Raw genomic sequence first — 26338 nt, 5'->3', positions numbered from 1 at the left:
AAAAAATACAGTACGCCTACATGGATTAGGAGCTGGAATGAGCTTCTTCGAGTGAATGGATCTTTTCTTGAAAGTCCCCTTGCTTTTGTGAAGAATGCATCGCACATTGAACCTCTTGGCAATTGTGGACGGCACGTGTTGATGTGGTGGCTTCGAGTCGAGGCCCGCACTGATAGCAAGTTTCCTTCCAGGTCTGCCTTCCATCAAATACCAGGCTTCAATTTCATTGTTTACTTATGGTCCATTTTGAGCTACGGGGTTGTCCAAACCCGTGTTTGCAAATTGGTAAAGCTACGTTTTGTGTATAATGATGATCTTAGTTTGGTGCAAGTTGTTCAAGCTGCATATTTCCCATTTAGAAGATTTGTGAACTCCAATCTTCTTTTCGTATTTGGCTGGTTTGGTTGCTAAATTGGAATATTTGTGTAGCCACACAACAAGATGCTCCCCCTCTTCTCTTCTTTCCAAAGCAAGATCCTTTCAGAGTTGCATGGATGAGAAGAAACATACGAATAACATGCATAGGGAATGAGTTTTAAACTTTTTGAGAAAGTGTGTGCTTGCATGAGGTTTATTTATTTTTTGGGTGGGGGGAGGCACAATTTTAGTCGAGAAAGGTACTTTATAGAACCATCTTGGACATCATGAACATTTGGAGGGGTTTTATATCCATTTATAGCTGTAGAGATGTTGAATAGCACTCGTAGGTGTAACAATTCTTAAGGTAGAAAGGGATCTTCCTAGGTAATGGAACCTTTAAGGTAGACATGGCTTATAGTGTTTCGTTTTTCCACTGTTTCTTGGAGTTGCTTTCACATATCTTTGTGATAGACCTGAATGTTGAAAATGACAAATTGAGCGGACTGGCCTTTTCACAAAGGGGTTGGTTTTGTGAGTAGCTCGTACCCATTGTGTTTTCATCATGAGCTAGGCTTTGATTTTTCACACCATTATAAGCCAATAGGACCTTCCATCCAATCTGGATCTAGGAATAGGCTTGAATAAGGTATGTGTATTTTGGAATACCTTTAAGGAGGCTTCTAAGTCACTATAGGTCAAGTTGGGTACTTTGGGATCTTTTGAGATTAAGCTTCTTTTGGCTCTTTTTTTGATGGGGCCTGCATCCAGAGTGGAAGGTGTGGGCATTTTGTGAGAAATTGTGTGATTCCCAAGAATGAACTTCTTCGTAGTAAAATGAATGAGGGGGCAAGAAAGGAGAAGTTTCTTGGGAAAAAAGGGTAGGGGAGGGCCGTGGCACTCACAAATGTGAACCATCTAGGACTAAAGAGTCCTTGTAGGAAACTCCCTCCTCAAGGGACACGTCATCAAGAAAGGAGAACAAGCTTAGTCAAGATACTAGGAAGAGGTTGAAAGAGAAGGCCAAGGAAGTGGATGAGTGGAAACTTGGAAAGAGATGTTCAACAAATTGATTTCTATAGGAAGGGGGAGGGTGTGAGAAATCTGTGCTACTGCTGTAAATCTGAAAACAGAGAATAAAATAGCATATATGTGCAGACTGTAGACTGCAAATGATCAAGAACCTGAATATTAATGAAGGTACAACATGAGGGAGGCCCGTGAGTGCTGGTATGTACAAGTCAGGGCTGAAATCAGAGATGAAATGATGTGGGAATGAGGCACCTATTTATATAGGTTCTCATGAGCTGGTCGGCCAGGTCCTACAGGCCGACCTGGACAAAAATCCATAAAATGTCGTGCGAGATGGGCGGACCAACGCTGGCACGCTGAAGTAAGGCCTCCAAAGAAGACGAGGGAGCGGTTTGGTGAAGAGGTCTGCAAGGTTATCCTTGGTAGAACAATACACCGAGTGAAGAACAAGTTCGATCCAATCTCGAACAAAATGATAATGCACTTCGTGTAGCATGCAAGAGGTTGATCGTCGTAACACGCAACAAAGCCTTCTTTGTACCTGTGAGTTTGTGCAGTTCCACTTATAGAGAGAGAGAGAGAGAGAGAGAGAGAGAGAGAGAGAGAGAGAGAGAGAGAGAAGAGTCGACACAGTATTGGGTCCCAATTTACCCACTGAAAGCCCCCCCCCCCCCCCCCAAGCAGGAGTATTTGCTTATATTAATCTTTGGAGAACTTACAATGATGACTGAGGACTGCCAAACGCAAGGATGATGTAGACCCAATGCAGGCTAACCCAGATGCTGTCCAAGCTCCTTTGAATGGCACTTCAATGACTACTATGCAACCCCAAAACTGAGGGATGCACATATGCTGGCTGAACTCCAAGTGGGTTAAGAGGACTGACACTTGACTGACCTCTAAAGCTCAGAGGCTGACCTACGTAGCTCGTGCTTGACCCTCCATGGACTAAGGGCTCACAATGGGGCCACGACATACGACAATATTTCTACAAAAGGTAATTCGTACCGATGAATGGTGCATCGATGTAGAGCCAGTGTCGCAACATAGCACTCCAGTGCAAGGTGCATGTGACATTCTCTCCTGCTTAGCTTGGCGATAGGTTCATTGCTTCCAAGTAGTCCGCCAGGAGTTGGGGGTACAGAACTTCTCATCAAGCCATACTGCTTCATGGGTACCTTCTTGAAACTTCGTGTAGAATTGTCTGTCTTTTGATCGGATCCATGCTTTCACATGTGGAGGAGAATTTGTTCAGGCTCAATTACTTCGGCTTCGTCTACCATGTCTGGTCATTTGTAATATCCTTCAAAGTTGAACCAATATAGAGCTTCAATGAAGAAACATAGAAAACATTATGCATAGTTCAACTATTAGGAAGCTTAAGTTTCATAGAGACATCATTGATCTTTTTAATAATAGCTAAGTGTCCGAAGTTGCGAAAGGATAATTTTGTTTGCCCACTTGTTTCAGTCTTTGCTTCATAATCCGGAGATATACGCAGTCTCCTTCTTTAAAGTTGACATCTCTTCTTGATTTGTTGGCTTGCCTGGTGTATGCTTCTTGTGCTTTGGCAAGGCGCTCTTTGACAGACTCAATTATCTCTGAAAATGTTTGTGTGGTCTTGTTGGCCTCTAAAGAAGGTGATACTATTCTTATGAGTGTTGTTGAGGATGGCTTGAACCAAAGGAAGGTAATGCTCCCATTTTGATTGCTTGTCATGGCAATACGATTTGAGAATATCACAAGCCAGCCGATTGTATATTTCTGTGTGGCCATCTATTTGCGGATGGAATGCAATTGATAAATGTAACTTGGTTCCAAAGTTATCAAACAATGCTCTCCAAAAATTTGAGGTAAACTTGGGATCCCTGTCTTATGTTATTGTCCTTGGCAAACCTCCGATGGGGTACTGTCAAACCTCTAGGATCACCCCGTAAGGTAAACCTTCAAAACAAACCATAAACCATGAAGGGGGTGCAGGCATACTCGCCACCCAACCATGATAGCCGTGAGCGAGGTTCACAATCTTGGCCGTCCCCACCGAGCCACGAGCTAGAGCGTCATGCTCTCGTGAGTGCCCTACCATCGTCCTCACTGCTGTGCTCCATCCGTTGATGTTTGCCCAACTGGTATCCCTCCTCCCAATAAATAGGGAAGGAACGCCCAAAGAGCATACGCTATCAATAGTGGACCAAAAAGCACATGTCTGCCCACATCATCACACTCTAGCTCGCCAATCTGCTTGCCCCTAGTGTGCACATGACATACTCCCCTTCCTCAATAGAGCTCACTCTTGAGCTCAAGAAAAACAACTCAAGGAGAAGTTGTCACACTCGCAACACTAGAGAAACACCCTCTATTGATCGAAACCAGTAGTCTCAAGGACAATCCGACTAAGAGGTCGACCTACTCAAGTAACATGACATGAGCGTCAATTCCTAGTCACAAAAGCTGAATCTGGAGGAAATGGATCATCTGGGTAACTCGAAGTTGACAATGCTACCAGTACCAGAGGTTAGCAACCACTGTCCTAAAGAGTTATCCCGAAACCAGAAGTATCTTCCATTTGACTACCATGCTTTCATCTTGATGTCCTCTATAAATCTTGTCATGTGCACAGTGGGTATCTACCGTGTGCTATACGCATGCAAGACTAGTTTCGATGCTTGGGGAAGCTTGGAACTAGGCAGGCTGATTGACGAGCTGAGTTAGGGATATACTAACGGGCGGGCACCCAAGTATGGACGGGCGGGCGGCCAAGTGTGGACGCCCGATGACCGGCCAAGAGCCTATAAAAGGGTGGCCAAGGTTAGTTATTGGAACATAGAGAGTCTCGCGAGTTTGTGAGAGCTCTATGGTCTTGGAGCCTGGATCTAGTGCAGACGTGCACCTGCTTTATGCAGCCGAGGCCGGCAGCAATCTCGTGGCCCGCGAGGGCAGCTTCGCGGCGGTATGGGACGTCGTGAGGAGGAGATTGGTCGGTACGTCAACCTAGTTAGCTCAGCTCGTGGCTCGGTGGGGACAGCCAAGACTGTGGGCTTGCCCACGGCTGTCATGGTTGGGAGGTGAGTCAGGCCTGCACCCCCTTTGTTGTTTGTTGTTCGTTTGTTTGCAGGATTCGAGTTTCGAACCAAGATCGATCACGAGGGAAGATTCGTGGGGATTTGACAGTGGTATCAGAGCATACCTCGTGAACGAGCAAGTCGGTAGGTAGTGAAGAAGAGGTCGAAGTACGGTATGTGTTAAAAAAGCTTGCTGTTTTTTCTGTACATACTGCAGTTTTCAGATTTTGGTATGTGTTTTTTCTTCATCAAAGAATCCCATGTTGATGGGAGATGGTAGTTTTGATAGGGTTGATTGCTTTTGCAAAGAAGAGGCATGTTGTGTGCAGTTGTATAACCTGCAGGGAGAGAAACAGAAAAAAAAATAACGCATGTTGATTTTCGTTGCTTTTCGTTCAACGAACGAGAGAGAGAGTGAGAGAGAGAACGTGCGCTGTCCGACTGATTATGTGCGTTGGCCGGGTGTTGTTCGTTGCTGGCGGGTGTGCTTTTTGGGCCGCAAGAAACTCTGTAGGCAGGCGCCTAAGGCCATGTAGGCCTGCGTAACCAGGCGCCTAGGCTTGCGTAGCCAGGCCTACGCAGCCTAGCGCAGGCGGCCCAGGCCAGGCAAGCCAGCGCTCACGCCAGGCAGGCTAGCGCAGCCCCTTAGGCCTACGCAGGCCCCTCAGCCAGGCCTACGCAGCCTAACGCAGGCGGCCCAAGCCAGGCCAGCGATGCAGGCGCCTAGGCCTACGTGGCTTCGTGGCCACGCCTACTCGGGCTGGCACAGGCGTAGGCTGGCGCAATGGTATTGGCCGACGCAGCTGACAACAGCATCCGTCGACAGCATGAAAGCACCGATGACGGCAGCAGCACGCCGAAGGGCGAATCCAGGAGGTTGGAAAAAAAAAAAAACACAAGGAAAGCTCGTTTTTTTTTAGCTTTCGTTTTTTTTAAAAAAAAGTTTAAAATTTCAAAGTTTTAAAAAGACCTCCATGGTTCAAAAGGTTTCCAAGGTTTTATTTTTTTTAAGACTTTAGAATATATATATCCATATATATATATATATATTAAAAATATATATATATATATATATTTATTCAAGAAAAAAAAAGAAAAAAAAACACAAAAGCTAAAGCAAAAGCTAAACATAGCTTTTCGAGATTTTTTTTGGCTTTTGGGAAACCTTTATAAACCCCCTCACGTGGGCTTCTTGCCACACATCTCTCGAGTTCTCAAGTTCTCAAGTTTTCAAGCTCTCAAGCTCTCGAGTTCGCTCGCACTTTTGTTGTGCAAAGACCAAATTTTCTCTCTGCGTACCCTCTTCACGATGTCGACCCAAGAATCAGAGTTGGAGCCCCTCGTGGAACGCGAAGGCTTGCCGGCTACGGAAGGCACTGACGCCGATCTTTTTGACGAGTTTGTGTCAAAATCAGATTTCCAAGAGTTCAAAGTAGCTCTCGAAGCTTCTTCGGCGGAACGTCAGGCACAAATCGCAGCCCAGATGCAGGCTTTGTAGAACTTCATCGCTCTCTTGACCACTACCCTCTCTACTTTTTCGGGAATGGATACCTTGGCTTCTGCTTTAGGCCCCAATATTACTCCGGAACCGTTCGGGGGCGAGCAAAAGCAGAGAACCAAGGAGATCGTGGACACTTGGCTACATAAGTGGCAAGTTCACTTTCAGTTTCATCCATATGATGATGGAAAGAAGATACAGTTAGCAGCAGGTTTCCTGTCCGGCAAAGCTTTGCTTTGGTGGAAGGAACTGAACCCAAAGCCAACGACTTGGGCACAATTTGAAGATATTTTCAAGAAAGAATTCCTCAAGAAAGAGGATGATTACGATGTTGTTGCCCGGTTTTCAGCTTTGACCATGACCTCGCAGCACCTCACTTATGAGGTCTACCTCCAAAAGTTTCGTGACTTGCAGATGAAGGCTACAAAGATGGATCCCACTACTCTGTTGGGGTTTTTCGTAGCTGGTTTACCCGACTCGTACCGATTACAGGTTAAAAATAACAAATGTAAAACATTGGACGAGGCCATTCATTCAGCTCGTATCTATGATGATACGATGGTCTCTTCCAAGTCAAAACCCGTTACGGAGCAGGGGAACAAGCATAAAAGAAAGTTCTCCGCACCTATGGCTAACACGAATGAAGGCAAGTCTTCGGACCAACCTTCGAAGAGTTCAAGTTCGACACCAGCGAAGAAGAAACGACTCCTTAGGGCTTTGAAGCTCAAGAAAGAAGGACGTTGTTTTATCTGCGAAGAAAAAGGACACATGCGTAATGAGTGCCCGAAGCAAAAGGGTACCAAGTCAAACGCAAGACCCAAGCCAAAGGCAGCTAACCAGTTGTCTTTGACAGGTACGTCAATTACTGTACTTTCTCGCCCTAGTACTTGTTCTGATTGTCTGTTCAATTCTAAGGTATTTGGCATACATGATCTTCTCCGAGTTTATGGAGAAGTGAATGGCCATAAAATTCACATTCTTTTAGACCCTGGCAGTTCGCATAACTTTGTTAACTACAAACTTGTGCAGAAATTGAGTCTTGACACGACACTCAGCGACCATACCTATGAGGTACGTCTACCTGCGGGCAGACAAGTTTGGGATCGCAAGGTCGAGATGCTTCCAATCCAGATTCAGGACTACAAAGATACTCTGGAATGCTATGTCATGCATTTGGAAAATGTAGACTTGTTATTAGGGATTGAGTGGTTTAAGACTCTTGATGTCCAGATAGATTGGTCTAGTCATATTTTTTCTTTTCAGCATAGGGACACCAAGTATAGTATTTTAGGTGATTGTATCCATCCCTCTCAGGGACCTCTTGTAAATACAATTGATTTTGGAAATATAATGGATTCTTCTTTGTACACCGCTTTCCATTGTGTCTTGATTCCACTTTCTTCTTTTCTCATCCCTTCCATGGATGTGAATGAATTAAGTGTGTTTGAAAGCAAAGAATTACAGAAGATACTTGATTCGTTTCAAGATGTATTTCCTAAGGAACTGCCATCGGGTTTACCACCTGAACGGGCAGTAGATCATCGTATTGACTTGATCCCTGGTGCTCATCCTGTGAGTATTCCACCTTATAGGATGAGCCAAGCTGAGGAAGATGAGTTGGCTAAACAACTCGAAGATTATTTGAGGATGGGCCAGATCCGTCCAAGTAAATCACCTTGGGGTGCACCTGTGTTGCTTAGGAGAAAGAAGGACAATACTTGGAGAATGTGTATAGATTACAAAAGATTGAACAAGCTGACAATTAAGAACCGTTATCCTCTCCCTAGATCAGATGACCTAATTGACCGATTAGCAGGAGCGAAATATTTCTCGAAGATAGATTTGCGTACTGGCTATCACCAGATACGTATTCATGAAAGGCATGTCGAAAGAACCGCCTTTCGGACTAGGTATGGCCATTACGAGTTTCTCGTATTACCTTTTGGGTTAACCAATGCTCCAGCCACTTTCCAGCAAATGATGAACGATCTTTTTCGTGAACATTTGGGAAAATTTGTGGTGGTGTTCCTGGATGATATTTTGATATATAGCCGTACTCTTGAGGATCATGTCAGACACCTCACGATTGTCTTATCTATTTTAAGACAGAATCGACTATATGCCAAGATGAGTAAATGTGAGTTCTTTATGACCGACATCATTTACTTGGGACACAAGATCACTAGAGATGGATTGAGCATTGACTATGACCGAGTTCAGAAGGTTTTGGACTGGCCTATACCGCGAACAGTGAAACAACTTCGTTCTTTTCTCGGTTTTGTAGTTTTTCTTAGGAAATCTGTACGGGAGTACTCTCAGCTCACACTACCGATGACCGACTTATTGAAAGGTCGTGGACGTAAGTCCAATCAGCCTATCACTTGGAATAACGATTTGGATATGGCCTTCAGACTTTTGAAAGATAAAGTCAAGGAAGCACCTATCTTAGCAGTACCTGATCCTAGTCGGCCTTATGTTCTTGAAACTGATGCCAGTGACTATGCTATCGGGGCTGCTTTATTTCAAGATGGTAGACCGGTTGCTTTTGAAAGTAAAAAGCTAGACGACACTCAATCTCGTTGGCCAACCCTTGAGAAGGAGCTTTATGCTGTGATTCATGCTCTCAAGGTTTGGAGACATTATTTATATGGCTCCAAGTTTGTGGTATTGACTGATCATCAGTCAATCAAGTATGTGTGTGATGCGGATGATTTGAGAGGAAGGAAAGCTCGTTGGGCAGAGTTAATGCAAGATTTTGATTTTGAGATCCGTTATCGGAAAGGGTCCATGAATAATATTGCAGATGCGCTTAGTCGGATTAGAGAGGTGAATTCTTTGTCGTTCACCGAGATTTCTACTGACTTATTTCAGTCATTGAGAGGGCTTTGCAGGACTGATAGTTATTTTGGTCCATTTTGGCAGAAGATCCAGGACGGGAGCTCATTGATTGACCAAGACTCGGTGACTGAGCAGTCTAGTATTCAGGCTGCAGGAGGTCAGTGGATGATTCGGAATGGTTTACTATTCCGTAATGACAAAATTTGTGTACCACAGATCCCGGACATTAGGTCCAAGATTCTGAGGGAGTGTCACGATGCCCCTTCTGCTGGACACCCTGGGGTACACAGGACACTATCTTTAGTGAAACACACTTTTTATTGGCCGAAGATGAAAGGGTATGTAGAAGATTATGTTCTCAAGTGTCAGATTTGTCAGGCAAATAAAGCTGAACGCTTTAGACAGGCTGGGTTGTTGCATCCTTTGCAAATCCCAGGTAATAAATGGGAAAGTATTTCCATGGATTTTATTACCGGATTGCCAAGAACACATCAAGGCCACGATTCTATTTGGGTTGTGGTAGATCGCTTGACAAAGATGGCTAGATTTTTACCGACCCGGAAGACTATTACAGCTACGCAATTAGCTCGGCAGTTTATCGAGCAATTGTTTAGACTGTACGGGTTACCGCAGGACATAGTCAGTGACAGGGACTCTAAGTTTACGAGTGACTTTTGGAAACTTGTTTTTGAGAAGTTGGAAACAACTTTAAATTTGAGTTCCTCAGATCATTCTCAATCTGATGGCCAGACTGAAAGAGTGAATCAGATTTTGGAGGATATGCTTCGAGTATATGTATCCAAAAGACAAAGTTCATGGGAGGATTATCTTCCTATGTTAGAATTTGCATACAACAGTACTAAGCATACGAGTACAGGGTTTAGTCCTTTCATGCTTATGTATGGGTTTCAACCTAGATCACCTGTTACAGTAGGATTCTCAGGACTTCAGCATGATGCAGCACGTAATTTTTTGCAAGATATGCAGGAAATGTTACAAGTTGCAAAGGAATCTATTAGAAGTGCTCAAGACCGAGACAGGTTTTATTCTAATAGACATCGTTCACCTAGAGAGTTCTCTGAAGGAACGATGGTGTATTTGCGAGTTCCGAAAGATTCCGAGACTTTACGGACAGGTAGATCTCCGAAATTATCCCCTAGATACTGTGGACCATTTCGTGTTACACGACGGATTGGTTCAGTTGCATATGAATTGGATTTGCCATCTCATGTGAAAGTTCATCCTGTATTTCATGTCAGTAGACTCAAGGAAGTACTGGGTGGAGCAGATCAGTTAGTTACTCCTCAAGAAATTATAGATGTCCAGGACATGACATTTGTTCCTCACGAACCTGAAAAGATTCTTGGATTTCGTGAACGAAGATTGCGTCATACGCTTATCACAGAATACAAGATCAAGTGGAAGGATCGTGTTGAGGAGGACGCTACATGGGAGACATTGACTTCTCGTCAGAGAGATTACCCTGGCTTTTTAGTGAGCTCAGGAGTGAGCTCTTAGAGGAAGGGGAGTATGTCATGTGCACAGTGGGTATCTACCGTGTGCTATACGCATGCAAGACTAGTTTCGATGCTTGGGGAAGCTTGGAACTAGGCAGGCTGATTGACGAGCTGAGTTAGGGATATACTAACGGGCGGGCACCCAAGTATGGACGGGCGGGCGGCCAAGTGTGGACGCCCGATGACCGGCCAAGAGCCTATAAAAGGGTGGCCAAGGTTAGTTATTGGAACATAGAGAGTCTCGCGAGTTTGTGAGAGCTCTATGGTCTTGGAGCCTGGATCTAGTGCAGACGTGCACCTGCTTTATGCAGCCGAGGCCGGCAGCAATCTCGTGGCCCGCGAGGGCAGCTTCGCGGCGGTATGGGACGTCGTGAGGAGGAGATTGGTCGGTACGTCAACCTAGTTAGCTCAGCTCGTGGCTCGGTGGGGACAGCCAAGACTGTGGGCTTGCCCACGGCTGTCATGGTTGGGAGGTGAGTCAGGCCTGCACCCCCTTTGTTGTTTGTTGTTCGTTTGTTTGCAGGATTCGAGTTTCGAACCAAGATCGATCACGAGGGAAGATTCGTGGGGATTTGACAAATCTGGTCTGGAAAAAACCACAAAAGTGGGAAAACCCAGAACCTACTATTGAAGCCTGAACCAAGTGGAACACAACGGTAGTCTCTTCCCAAACAAGAGAAGAACCGATCTTCTAGAAAAGATCATCAATCTGTACTTCGTCACCTCGGAAGTTTAACTTCCCAAACAGACCTCGGAAAGTCTATGAGTACTTTGGACATGAAAGGAACATCTGTTCCAACAGACCTGGTTATGATGCAAGCTAGCATTTATCATAACTATCTGTATCAAAAGTAAAGTATCTATCCCTCAAAAATGTTGAGATAGCCTTGTGTTTGTAGGCACAGAGTCCGAATGAAGTCTTGATCTGGCGTAGCCCTGTATCATGCGATGGATCATGGCGTCCCATACCACCATAATACACCCCATACCCGTGCTACGATTACTACAAAACACCAATTTGTGGATCTGTCGCAATCTATCAGAAACAATAAATGCCAATGGCTGACCATGTGCCACAAACTGAAACAAGTTCTCGAAAGGAAGAACTCCAAACGAGACTAGTGATCATAACTCGGTCCAGGGATTAGACAACATCTGTGTACACAAAGAAGAACAACCTTGACCAGCGTCCCAGTCAAAGCATTTGTCTAAACCTAGAAAATTTTGGAAACCAAAACTTGCTTCCAAAAACTTATGCACATAGCGCAAGTTCTTGAATAGCCATGATTCAATCGTCTTGGTACAAGAATAAGCGGGTATACTTGGAATATCGTGAATATCTGTACACACTCTTGCTATGGACATAAAACTAGAGGACCATCAAAACCTTAAGGACTGTAAGGTTGAAAAGGTACATATTGGGTATTGTCGCATAAACATCTTGTCATGCAATCTGACAATGAATCCCAACATGTAAACTTAATCTAGATGCCCTCTATCAAATATCCGTGTAGCCACAGTGGCAATGTGTGGTCAACTATTCCTCAATCCTACACACGTAGATAAGTCTTGCCTATCAAAGCCCAACAATGAAAACAATGGTCATTCCAATATCTGTAGGGTATTAGGTCTATGTCTTGCATGGTACAAGTCCATGACTAACTCGTGTGTGTGTCCGTAAAGTTCTTGGAGTAAAGACTCCCATGTGTACCCCATAACAAACATGTGTACTTGCATAACACGGTACAACACTGTGCTTTTAGTGTTAAACTCTATCTTGCATGTTCCTTGCATGTGAAAAAACAAACACATACCTCATAACATGCTGGTCCAAAACTGAGATAGAACGAAGCACGTGCATCCGAACCTCGCAAGTACACCACAAAGTCCCGTACACAACCTAAACATCTTGGAGAGAAAAGAATCTAAAGAAAGATTGTCGCCATCACTTGCTGCTGTAGGGCAGCCCACTGACGATCGTATGCCTCTCTCCAGACAACTTACATGTGGTTGTCCACAACCTTTGGCTGCGTGTGGTAGACCTCGGGTAACACGGATGGCTGTGGCATGTGCGGCTCTGCTAGACTGCCTTGCATGTGCATGAGTGCGTGCACACATCATGCTTGGCTGCATGGGAAACAGCCCCAAAAACTTGGGCTTCCTCACCCCAAAGGGGTGCCCATCAGCAAGGTACAGTCCCCATGTAGGTTGCCACAAGCCCCATCGAGCCTCGACAATCCCTGCAACCGCCGACATCCCTGGTTGACTCCAACAGCCCTTCACAATTGCCATCGACAGTCCTTCCCATGTCCATAGCACAGGCGACCAGGTAAGGGACCCCCACGCGTGCCATCGGCTTCGGGAAGGTAGGTGTTTTTTTTTTGCATTAAAAAAAGCGTACTTGTTTCTTAAAAAAAAAGCGTGCTAATCTCGGCTCATTGTTTTTTTAAATTGCAAACATCGATTAAAAAAAAAGGAACCTTAAAAAAACGATACTTTCTTTTCCCAGGCTTTCTTATTTTTTTGTTTTCTTGGCGGCGCTTATCCTGGCAGCTAGCTTTTTTCTGGCTGTCGCTTTTCTTGTCCCCCACGTGCTCTGGCTGCCGCTTTTCTTGTGCTGTCGCTGCCTACCTCACTTTCCTGTGGCTCCCTGGTGGCCTGCACGTGGGCCTCTGCCTGCTCGTACAGCAGCAAGTATGCGATAGCATGCTTTTCTGCTCTCTATGCTGCACTTCCTCGCCATGCTGGCCTTGCTTTGCTGCGGGCGACCCCTACTCAGCACCCCTGCGACTACTGTCTGCACACAGTAACCCCTACGACTGCCCTGTGGGGTTTCACCGTAGCCTCTCACCAGCCTTAGGGCTAGCCTATGGCGCTTGTACACAGCAGCCCTACTTGGCTGGCTGCACATGGCAACCATGCAACCTTGGGCTAAGCTTATGGGAAATCCTTCCCAAATTCAAAAGCACACATTCAACCACGCTTGCATGCCTCAGCCCTGCAGTCATCATCAACACCTCTCTCACACACATCATAAAAAGACGGTTTTCCCTAGATTACAGCCAACTTCACAAAGCTTAACAATGGAAAGCACATGCTAGGAACAAAAGAAACGATGAGAGTTTACCTCGTTTTCCGTGACAGACGATGCCAATAGCATACCTCTCTTTCTTGTGTGCTAGGGTTGGCTTTGATACCACAGTCAAACCTGCAGGATCACCCCGTAAGGCAAACCTTCAAAACAAACCATAAACCATGAAGGGGGTGCAGGCATACTCGCCACCCAACCATGACAGCCGTGAGCAAGGCTCACAATCTTGGCTGTCCCCACCAAGCCACGAGCTAGAGCGTCATGCTCTCGTGAGTGCCCTACCATTGTCCTCATCCGGCGTCCTCTACAACCCGGGGTTGTCCCCCAAGGACGACGGCCTTCTGCGTAATGGTGCTCCTGCTCCACGCACTTTGCACTGCTGTGCTCCATCCGTCGGTGTTTGCCCAACTGGTACCCCTCCCCCTAATAAATAGGGAAGGAACACCCAAAGAGCATACGCTATCAATGGCGGACCAAAAAGCACATGTCCGCTCACAACATATCACACTCTAGCTCGCCAATCTGCCTGCTCCTAGTGTGCACATGATAGGTACCAATGACGGATGAACAGGCGAGCGATGTCTTCAGCTATGGCCGTTTGCTTGCATGGGATCAACATGCAGAATTTACTGAACCGGTCCAAAATGGTCATGCACTGTGTGTTCCAAGATCCAAATGCAACAGGAAGAGGTCCGACCAAGTCCATACTGATATCCTGGAAAGAGACCTTTGGAACTGGCAAAGGTTAAAGTAACCCTCTCTTTCGTATGAGGTACCTTCACTTTTTGGCATATTTGACATGCTTGGACATACTAATAGACATCCGTCTCATCTTTGGCCAATAGAACAATCGCTCAAGTTTCTCTTGTGTACTGTTGATACCACCATGTCCTCTAATCATGAGCATCATGGAGAAGTGCTTGTCGCTTTTCCCTGAGAATGCAGAGCCGGTTCTTGTAAAACAACCAACCATCATGAATGGTGTGGTGACCCGGTTCTGACTGCAGGGCCAATCTAAATTGAGTCCCGAATTCCAAAGAATCGTCATACTATGCCTTCATATTGTTGAGATCTTTTCTCTGTATTTCAAGCACAGTAGACTCCTGTAAATTTTGAATTGTGTCTTTTCGACTGAGAGCATCGGCAATGGGGTTATTTGAGCGAGGAATGTATTCAATCATACCTCCAAATTGTTGGAAGATCTGACTCCGTCTGGCTTGTCTGTCACTCCATTGGGCACTAGGCATGGTTTGTTACCATTTTAGTGCCTGGTGATCTGTCTTAACGGTAAACTCTCTCCCGAAAAGGAAGTATTTCCAATGTTTAAGTGCTGTCATCATCCCCAATAACTCCTTGTCATACACATAATAAATTTTTTCTGCATCATTTAATTTCCAGCTGCAATAAGCCACTAGGCGCCCTTCCTGTTGGAGGACAGCTCCTATGGCTAAATTGCTGGCATTGGTGATTACCTCGAAAGGATCATCCCATGAAGCCAATTTGAGAAGCGGAGATTCCAAGGCCACTTTTTTCATTGCATGAAATGCCTGGAGTGCTTTGCCAATGATGAATATTTTTGGACGACGTGTCTTCATGCCCTTGAGCAGATCGGTGAGAGGAGCTGCAACGTCGGAAAATTTGTCCATATGGGTACTGTATGCTTGGCAGAGACCCACAAAAGAGCGGATCTCTTGCGCATTCTTGGGAACATCCCATTCGAGAATTGCCCTTACCTTTTCAGGGTCTAGTTTAATCCCGTCTGAACTGATGATATATCCCAGATAATGGATTTCTTCCACCCCAAATTCGTTTTTTTTCGCATTGATGTAGGACGCATTGCTCTCAAAAGTTGCAAGACCTGTTTGACATCCTGCACATGCCACTCTGTAGTGGCATAAAAAAATGCGTATATCATCTAAAAAGATGAACACACACTTTCCTATGAGCTCCTCAAATACTGCACCTAAGAAAATGCCTGAGGAAAGGCCAAGGAGGACATTACTGGTGGATATCTCCAACCAGAAGAGCAAACGCAGTAGAAGGGGAAGAACAAATGTTTCTTCTGCCACACCGTGGGGCATGGTAAGAAAGATTGTACCAAGTGGCAAGCTGTGCAAGCAACCAAGGCCTCTGCCTCCACAATAGCCACTGCAACAGCTACAACTACACCACCTGCATTAGCCACCAATGCAATCCAACTCTTGCCCGGCTTAAACGCCGTACCCATAGTGGTATTTGACAATAAGCAAGAGAGTGAGCTTGAGGAGGAAAAGAAAGCCCTCATTCGTGCTTATGGCACAACAAAGGGACATCACTTAATTGTTCTCTTTGATATGGGCAGCTCTCAGGATGCCATTTCTCCTCAGTTGGCTAAAAAGATGAGTTGTACTCTTGTACCCCATCATCTAGACAGGTTCACTCCTGATCTTCGCACACATCTCTCTCATAAGGCTCAACAATTCTCATTCATGGTTCAAAAGGCCACATTTCAGCAAGACTTCATTGTCTCACCCCTTTTGGGGTGTGATGTGATTCTCGACATTCAGTGGTTTAGGACGTATGCACCCATTCCTGATTGGAGGCAGGACACTTTCACGATTGTTGATGGTGTTCTTGAGCCTGTCCTAATTCGCGAGGATATGAGCATTCCATGTATTTCCCTAATTTCACAGATCCAGGCCCAATGAGCTAACAAAAAAGGAGCCAAATGTGCATTGATTTATATCCGTAGCCAGCAGTCTGTTGTTTGGTCAGCAACCCCATTAACGCTAAAGTTGGATGGTCTCCTAGCACAGTTTCACGACATCATGCTAAAGGACGATCTTCCACCGCAGCTCCCAACCAGTCATCCTGAAGATCATCGCATTGAGTTATTCCCTGGGACAAAACCACCCAATAAGTTTCCCTATCGCCTTTCTTAGACACTGGAGAGCGAACTGGAGCATCAGCTTTTCCAACTACTTCGCGATGGATTTATCCGGCCGTCGTTCTCGCCCTTTGCTGCACCTATCTTGTTTGTGCAGAAGAAAGACAAATCTGCACGATTATGCGTGGACTACACAGCTCTTAACAAGCTCCCAGTGAAGAATAGGTTCCCAATGCCCAAGATTGAGTATATCCTTGAGCGACTCAATGGTGCAAAGTTCTTATCCAAGATCGATCTCAAAAGTGGCTATCTTCAGGTTCGGATCTTTCCAGCTGACATTCCAAAAACAGTCTTCAAGACTCAACGTGGCCATTATGAGTTTGTGGTGATGCCATTCAATCTCACCAACGCACCTACAACGTTTAACAAGATGATGAATGCGGACACCATCCATAGGAGGGGATCTTTACTTCGTCACATTCATTGATGACTACTCCAGGTTTGCTTGGGCTTACCCTTTGAAAGCGAAAGCAGATGTGTTTACATGCTTTCGACACTTTGTAGCAATGGCTGAAAATATGTGTGCATGTAAAGTCCAAACACTCCGCTCAGATAGAGGTGGAGAATACATGTCAAATGCATTCAAAGATTATATGCTTCAAAAGGGCATCAAACACCAATGTACTGTGCCTTATACACCGCAGCAGAATGGTGTAGCTGAAAGGAAAAATAGATCTCTCATGGAGATGGCAAGATGCATGGTGAAAGCACAAAAGTTGCCTCACAAATTTTGGATGGAAGCTATAATGTGTGCAACTCATGTGTTGAAGAGGCGTCCAACAAAAGCTTTGAAAACCATAACACCATTTGAGGCTTGGTATAGCCGAAAGCCAACAGTGGATTATATGCGTACATTTGGGTGTTTGGCATATGCACATGTGCCAGAACAACTCCGAACAAAGCTTGATGACAAAGCAATTAAATGCATTTTTGTGGGCTACAGCAATGAAAGCCAAGGATACCGTCTTTATAATCCAACTACACGAAGGATTTTTGTGAGTAGAGATGTGGTATTTGCTGAAAATTCAGAACAGCCCATGGTCAGCTTGTATAAAAGCAACGATACAGGCATACAGGACATGTTTGATGGACTTTTACCCATTGCAATTAGGGGGGATTCAGATCAGCCAGCCCCTACACAAGAAAATCCACATGTAGAACATGTGGACCAGCCAGCCATTCAGCCCCCTTCTGTGGAAGAAGTGCAAGATCTTGTCAGGGAAGAGCAAACAGCCATAGACACAGCCAAGTCAGTGCCAAGATGGTTGCTGAAAACTTTGCAAGAAAGCAAACTTGCAGCTCCACTCACAGGTAGAACAAGGGCTAGTTCCAGCCATGCTTTGAATGTACATAGTGGGGAGTTTGCATTCGCAATGGGTGGTCTCTTTGATTCAGAAGAGCCTTCTTCTTATGAAGAAGCACATGAGAATGAGCATTGGTTGCAAGCTATGCAGCTGAAATTTCTTCTATCTTGAAGAACAATACATGGGATCTTGTGGAATTGCCTAAAGGCAAGCATGTAATTGGAACAAAGTGGGTGTACAAAGTCAAAAGAAAGTCTGATGGTACTATTGACAGGTACAAAGCAAGACTTGTGGCTAAAGGCTACTCCCAGAAAAAGGGAATAGATTATGAAGAGACTTTTGCTCCTACTTCCAGAATGACCACAATAAGATCAGTGATTGCATTGGCTGCACATAAAGGATGGAAAGTCCCCATTCTTAAATGGGGATTTACAGGAGGAAGTATATGTAAATCAGCCCATTGGTTTTGTAGTTCCTGGTGAGGAACATAAAGTATGCAGGTTGCACAAAGCATTGTATGGGTTAAAGCAAGCTCCAAGAGCTTGGTATGATAAGATACATGCTCATCTAACCAGCCAAGGTTATGAGAATAGTCCAGCTGAAAGCACATTGTATGTGAAGAAAACCGATGCCGATATTCTCATAGTCATCTTGTATGTAGATGACATGCTCATTACAGGTACAAGCAAAGCACAAATTTCAGATTTCAAAGCTGATTTGAAAGCTGAATTTGATATGTCAGATTTGGGGCCTTTACACTACTATCTCGGCATACAGTTTATGCATACAGATGATGGCATTGTTATGCAGCAAACTAAGTACATAAAAAGTTTGCTAAAAAGGTTTCACATGGATGAATGTAAGCCCGTAGAACCAGGTGTACGGCTTACTATACATGATATTGGAGAGTCTTTTGAGGCCGGCATTTACAGCCAGGCAGTAGGATGCCTCATTTACTTGTGTAACACGAGGCCAGACATATCTTTTGGAGTGTCTTTGTTGAGCAAATTCATGCACAGCCCAGGCACAAAGCATTGGCAAGTAGTCAAACGCATTTTTCGTTATCTTAAGGGTACCCTAGATCTTGGTTTGTTCTATCCCAGGGGGGGCAGCTTGCAGCTTTATGCATACAGTGATTCAGATTGGGCTGGTGATTATGATACCAGGCAATCCACCAGTGGGAATTGTTTTTTTCTTGGCAGTTCATGCATATCTTGGTTGAGTAAAAAGCAACCCACTGTTGCTACATCTACTTGTGAGGTTGAGTACAGGGCAGTCTTTACAGCTACAATAGATTGTGTATGGTTGAGGAGACTATTGGCTGATCTTCGTGAGTGTCAGCAGACACCCACCACCATTCTCACTGATAGCCAGAGTGCTATGGCCGTGGCACGAAATCCAGTATTTCATGCATGTACCAAGCACATAGAGATTCATTATCACTATATCAGAGAGAGGCTACATGCAGGGGAGATCAGTTTATCTTATTGCCCTACACAGGATAATGTTGCAGATCTTTTCACAAAGGCTTTACCTCGAGAAAAGTTTGAAGCTTTCCGCAAAGCTTTGGGCTTACTCTCATACAGAGAGTGATCTGCTACCTTGTACATGTTCACACTTCCACTACAGGGGGGATTTGTAGGCATATGCTCACTTATGGTAGTGCTATGTGTGAACAGGGCTTAACCAAGGGCACTTTTTCCCATGTGGTTTTTCCCCTTGGACATCAAGTGTGAAAGGACACTCTTAACATATAATATTTTGTACTTCTATATTATATAGTGTGGCACACATGCAAGGGTTGACTTGCATTTTGTGGATACCACACTTTTGGCTCTCTCTCTCTCTCTCTAACTCTCTCTCTCTCTCTCTCATTTCTGTGTGTGAGCTTCTCTACCCTGCACCTAACCCTAATGTGCAGCTTTGTGTGTGTGAGTGTGTGAGTCCAACACCCAACACAGGATAAGTCAAGCACGAGCTACGTAGGTCATTCTCAACCGTAGACAGACAGTCAGTCAATCAGTCCAAGTCCCTTAACCCCTTGAAGAGATGCATTCATGCATGTAGAGTCAGTAGAAACCTTAGGGTTTGCATTAGAAAGCACTCTACATATAGCATATCATTCATCCATTGCATATAGATCATTGCAGAAGCCTTGAAATAGCATTTTGTAGCCTTATAATATTAATTAGGATTTATCTAGCATTTTTTTCCACAATTTTCAGCATTTAAACACCATTTATCAGTCGTGTACCATTTCATATCCAGTCGGCCAGCATTTAGTGCCAGCCGACCAGCCCTCAGTATAGTATAAATAGGCTTGCTTTGCTCATTCATTCACATCATCTCAGCAATCAGCATCAAGCGCTTCAACGTTTCAGTATTCAGCCCATAGTTCACCTCAGCATTCAGCGTTTTGGAGAAGCGTTTCATCCTACAGCCATAGGAGCATCAACGCAAGAGCATCCAGCCCTCCATTAGCAAAACGCAGTAGTCTACAGCATTTAGCCATCAGTAAACCTTGCGTTTTCTGCATACAACCAATTTTCAGTATTCATCTCTTCATCGTTTTGCTACAGCCAATTGGTGAAGGCAAAACTCAGCATTCATATTCATTTACATCATTCTTACATAGCCTAGAACAGTCCCAAATAGCCCCTATCTCAGCCTCAGATTTGTAGCCTTCCCTCATTCCATTGGGAAGAGTGCATAGTCTCGAGATTGGACATGGTGCTTCTACAGCCATGTACAGTTCAGCCCAGTCCCATAAGTCCAGATATCATAATCCAAGCTCAAAGCACACAAACATGTGCCAATCCACATGACCCTTGGCGTACACATAAGTCCCTTGCCAACCAGGTATCATGTCCACTTTACCACTTGCACTCCGTGTTGGTACTCTGACCACACACCTTGGATGAGAGGTGGGCTCAAGTAACAAGATAAAACAATCACTCGCAGGCATAGATAACCTGGTGTTCCATAAGCATTTCTGCTACACATAGTTTATAGGCATTTCGGCCACCAATAGTTTGTAGGCATTTTGGCCACCAACTCACACTACCCTCTCAAGTGCCCATGTTCCCTTCCATCTGGTCTCTATTGTTCCACCCACACATGGTAGAAACAATCTTCAAGGGAGCACGTAGGACAAGAGAACACTACACAGGGTATGTTGTGCTTGTCACTACCCTTTGAAGTGCCCATGTTCCCTTCCATCTGTAAGTCCAATGCATCCCAAATAAAGGGAGACAAAAAGAATAATCCATAAACCTGAGGATAGATCCAAATCCCTAGAAAAGAAGTACTTTATCCATAAAAGCATCATATCCATGAGATATCCAAAGATTTCTTGTCTATAAACTCGGACAGATTCGTCCATAGAAATTGCTTGTGAAGCCCAATATCTATATAAATCTCCTCCAAGAAAGAAATCTCCATAGATATAATCCATCCCAATAAAGGGAGCCATAAACAATGTTTCCGTGAACCATCTCAAGGCAAACAACACCACCTTTCTCCTTGCATAGCTATACAAGGGTTAGTGAACATCAAAAACACTTCATAGTAAATAGCAAAAGCACCAACTTTGCAAACTCAAAGTATACTTAGCTTTTTCTTTGCCAGGTTGGTCATGAAGCCAAAAGAAATATCTCATCACCATATCCTTAAGATATCCTGAGATATATCTCTATATATCTTGCTTGTAAGCTTGATAATATAATCCACAATATCCATATGGAAAGAGTGCTGAACGTGTGCACATAAAGTCAACTCCATACTTCCAAGATAAAATTTTGTGTGTAAATCCTTATATCAACAAGTTGTCTACTGCTCATGCTCTTGCTTCATAAGCTATTGGCTGGCCATGCTTAACAGCAATGATGGTAAGTGTGGTCCCCACTTGAGATCTTTTCTCTTCCTTATTGATAGAAGGAAGCCTCTGCTTCCAAGAAAGCCTATGCTTTATTACCAATGTAACTCGCGGCGGGTGCCCGGGGGACTAGGGCCTTTGACACACTTGTTGATACCATCAATGTATATTAAAACATTTAAACATGGCCATAGCCTTAACACATTCATCATCACTTTGCATAAAACATAAAAGCTGGACAAAATATCCACAAATGCTGAAAATGAAACTTGCACGTGTGACACCGCATAGAGGCCGGAATGGGCCGACCCCCCCTCCCCTCCTTGGAGTATTTTATTACCCAAGGAGAATAATATCATGTACAAGCTTTGAGGGCCTTACTCTCCCCACGGGAGATGCCGGATTATCCATATACAAATGCCATAACACAGCCCAACACAAGGCAACTAAGCCGGAACATAGGCTGTAGAAATGCCGAGCCAACAACATAATCCATATACCGCCGTGTGGGTACTGATTTTTTCCCAAAAACCATGGGTCTTCATGCAATAGAGCTGGTACAGCAAGTACAACTCTCCATTCAGTCGGTATAGCAGGTATAATGGTTGGTACAGTTGGTACAGCGGTTGGTACAGTCGGTACAACACGTACAAATGTTGGTATAGCATGTATAGTGACTAGTACAGTAAGTACAGTGGTTGGTACATCAAGTACAGAAGTTGGTACAGTCGGTACAATGGGTGGTACAACAAGTACAACAAGTACAAGGATTGGTACAGCTAGTACAATGGTAGGTACAGCAGGTACAAAGGCTGGTACAACAAGTATAATGGCTAGAAATCATAATAAATGATTAAATACCCTTGCCTTCAGTATTTCTTCGCGATGGAAGCCTCCAAAACAGTCCCTAACAGCCGGTATTCTTCATAGGCAGTCTTCAAGAGAGAAAGAAAGAGAGTAGCCATCATTAGGGCAGCCTGTAACGGTGGTAGAGGCTAGTGTGCAGTAAGAGAGCCTTTATTAATGAAGAGAGAGGGCTCCAATTTATAGATTTGGGCCTCCCATGAGCTAAAATGGCAAGAGAAGGCTACAATGACAAGTGGAGAGCCACACAATAGCTGCAGTGACAAGTGTGAGGCCACTTGTCTCACTTTGGTCCACTTTCTTGCCATATGTCCCAATCTAAGAGATGGGTCCTTCCATAAACTTTATCTCTAAAAATATCCCAATTGGTAGACATTCTGCCATAGGCACTTGCCAACTCTTGGTATCTGCTCAATTCCAGATGTAATGACGCGAATAGAATTTCCATCGGAATTAGGCCAAAAAATAGCAACTCTCCTAAATTTTAGGAGTGTGGTCCTTTGTATTCTAGGATAATCCCCCATTCCTAAAGCTTGTACTTTCCAAATATTTAGACATCCTGGAGTCCACCAAACTCCTTTCATACTGGGAAATGTCTGTAGGCATATGCTCACTTATGGTAGTGCTATGTGTGAACAGGGCTTAACCAAGGGCACTTTTTCCCATGTGGTTTTTCCCTTTGGACATCAAGTGTGAAAGGACACATATAATATTTTGTAGTTCTATATTATATGGATGTGGCACACATGCAAGGGTTGACTTGCATTTTGTGGATACCACACTTTTGGCTCACTCTCTCTCTCTCTCTCATTTCTGTGTGTGAGCTTCTCTACCCTGCACCTAACCCTAATGTGCAGGTTTGTATGTGTGAGTGTGTGAGTCCAACACCCAACATTTGGTATCAGAGCTGGGAGCTGGGAGCTGGCCTTGGAGAACTGTTGCTGGAAAAATTTCTGTGTGTGAGCTTCTCTACCTTGCACCTAACCCTAATGTGCAGGTTTGTGTGTGTGAGTGTGTGAGTCCAACACCCAACATTTGTGAAATTCCGTCCGCAGGCTGCCATATTCCGTTGCCTGCGTTTTTCCGTCCGTCAGGTTCCGTCGCCGCTGTGTTTCCGTCCGCCGGTTCCGTCCAGTTGCTCCACCGTCCGGCCGCCAGAGACGGGCGGCACTAGTGGGGAGCCCACCACCTCCACCCAGCCTCACAGGCGGCGCTTCCTCTACAGCCGGCGCCGGCCAGCTCCGTCAGCGCTACAGCCGCCCCGTTCCGGCCGGTGCTACTCCAACGGACGCAGCGCCGTCCCGTTCCGTCGACGACTGCAGACTAGCCGTCCCAACGCGCCCCGGCTCCCGTCCCGTTCGGCCTCCGTCACACAGTCGCCGGCCGACGTGTCGGTCCTGCGGTTCCGGCGTCTCGACCCACTTTCCAGCCCGTCGTCAGCATCGTTCCGTTCCGGCGCTACTCCAACGGTGTGTTCCGTGCACACGGCGTTGCCCCTCCGTCCTGTTCACGTCCGTCCCTGCTCGACGTTCCGTTCCGGCTCGCTCCCGCCAGCGACTACAGCGGTTCCCGCTTCGGACCTGTTCGCCCGACACCAGCATGGGAGCCTGCGTCTGAAGCGCCTTGTCGCCTAAGCGTTGTTCGCACCAGCCTTAACGGCTGGGGCCGTCACCATCAACGCCGTGCTGCTTCCACCGTTCTGCCCGCACGACACCTGCACAACACCTGCAAACCAGCTCCAACATTTGCATTCGACTGCTTGCAAGCGACTCCAGCTCTCCAGCACCCGACTCTAGCGCTCAGCAGTCCTCCGCTTCTGGCTCGCCCGACACCAACGCCAATCAGCTCCGTAAGCTTCAGCTCAGCTCCCCGTTGGCTGCCCAAAGCCATCCGCCGTCCAGCTGCCTCCTTGTGCTCCCAGCCTACACTCTGCAAGCCTGAAGGTATTTCTCTGTCAAAATTTTTTATCAAACCCAAATACAAAATCTGCAGCCATTGCAGTGCACAGGTCATATGCCGATTTTGCAGACAATGAAATTGCAGATGAAATTTGGGGGTTTTTGAAATTGAGGTCAAAATCAGCAAATTGAACCTCTCTTATTTGCAAAAATTTGGGGGTTTTCAAAATTGAGGTCAAAATTGGCAAATTGAAGCTCATACATTTGCAGAAATTTGGGGCTTTTGAGGAAATTGGCAAATTAGATGCACATTGAAGCGATTGGAGTGCATAAAAATTGGGGATTTTCTGATTGGAGCATGTAATTGGGAATTACAGCTGCGATTTGTCACGTATGTATACACATTGAGTGTAATTGGACAATTTGGTGCAGGTTTACAATTGCTTTGGTTTGCAGGCATACATTTGCGCAGGACATTTGGTTGCCTGGCAGTGCACATTGGTGCTTGGTTTGCTTGCAGTTATATTTTGTTGACATGGCACAAAATGCTACGGATGTATTTGGTGTGCTCACCCAGGAGGACAAGCTGGATGGATCTAACTACTCCCTCTGGAGTTTTATGATCCGTAATTTGCTGGTAGCCAAAGGGCTTTGGGGCATCGTGTGCGGTGATGACACACGCCCACATACCATTCAGCCAGCCACGCCTCAAAGGGGAGGTGCTCAAAGAGCTCCTGATGTAGATCCTGCTCCCACACAACAGCAGAAAAGATGGGACTCTAGAGATGCACAGGCCATGTCATTGATAGCCCTTTCAGTGAAAAGGACTATTATTCCGCACATTCGTTCATGCAAGACATCGAAGCTTGCATGGGACACATTGGAAGCAATGTATCAGGTACGCAACGAGGCAAGGGTTGCCTACTTGAAGAGGCAATTGGATCTTCTTTCTATGGATGAGGGTGACTCTATGGCAGATCATCTCACCAAAGTGAAAGATTTGCAGGAACAATTGCTCAACATTGATGAGGTTATCCCAGACAGACAGATGGTCACCAACACTCTTCATTCTTTACCGCCTTCCTACTTGGGCTTTCACACCTCTCTCAACCTCTCGATGAGAGGAGGTGGTGATCCCGTCACTTTTGAAGAGCTCGTGGGTTTACTCTTGCAGGAAGAGCAAACAAGAGCAAACATATCGAGCAACCGTGGTGGAGAAAAGGCATTTACAGCCAAGGATAAGGGTAAAGCAAAGAGCTTTAAGCATGGGGGACAACAGTCTAGCAAGGCTGGTCATGGACAGCCCTCTTCTAGTGGTGAAAAGTCTGACAAAGGGGATGCAAACAAGCCCAAAAAGAAGGGCAAATGTCACTACTGCCATAAGCTTGGACACTACATCAGTGAATGTAGAAAAAGGATTGCAAAAGAGAAAAAGAAAGAAGCAGGCAATGCAGTAGCAGACTCTTCAAATGACAAAGCACAGCAATCAGCTAATGTAATCCAGGAAGAGTACACTTTTTTGGTCACATGCACTAGTGACACACCAGGTGCTTCAGACACTGATATGTCTTGCATTGCATCTGACAGACAGAATGCATCATGGTATTTTGATAGTGGTGCTTCGAGCCACATCACTTCATGCAAAGATGTATTTCAGCACTTGGTTTATGCTTCAAATGGCCGCACTGTATCATGTGCAGATCATACCACATATCCAGTAAAGGGAATTGGAAATGTCATACTTATTGCAGCCAATGGTGCCAATATTATATATGAAAAATGTATTGTATGTTCCAGGAATAAAGAAAAATCTGCTCTCCGTCTCAGCCATAAACGACCAAGGTTTAAAGGTTGAATTTGAAGATGGGAAGTGTTTGGTAAAAGACCCATCAAAGGGTTATGAAATAGTCACTTCTGGAACACGATACAAAGGCTTGTATAAGCTGGACAGCTATGACAAGCGCATTTATGATGCAAATACAGTGGCTGCCCACACTCCTGCTATGCATGATGCAGAGCTATGGCATGCTCGTTTTGGGCATGTAAATTTTCAGAGTTTGATGCTTTTGCAGAAGCA

General features: G+C 45.1%; 1 protein-coding gene across 2 annotated transcripts in view; it reads left to right on the top strand.

Annotated features, from left to right (window-relative positions):
• Positions 1-26338, top strand: part of LOC147635476 (putative beta-1,4-xylosyltransferase IRX14H) — a 58494-nt gene that overhangs the window by 2207 nt on the left and 29949 nt on the right. For both annotated transcript variants that reach the window (XM_086802767.1, XM_086802766.1), the window contains one exon: positions 1-191. This exon is cut by the window's left edge and continues 457 nt beyond it. In XM_086802767.1, coding sequence (XP_086658893.1) covers positions 1-191 — 191 coding nt within the window. The remainder of the gene's footprint in view (positions 192-26338) is intronic.

Source organism: Cibotium barometz, chromosome 9, assembly GCF_041138505.1.
Source record: "Cibotium barometz isolate CiBa-2024 chromosome 9, ASM4113850v1, whole genome shotgun sequence".
Taxonomy (NCBI): Eukaryota; Viridiplantae; Streptophyta; class Polypodiopsida; order Cyatheales; family Cibotiaceae; genus Cibotium; species Cibotium barometz.
This window is presented reverse-complemented; position numbering and strand designations above follow the sequence as displayed.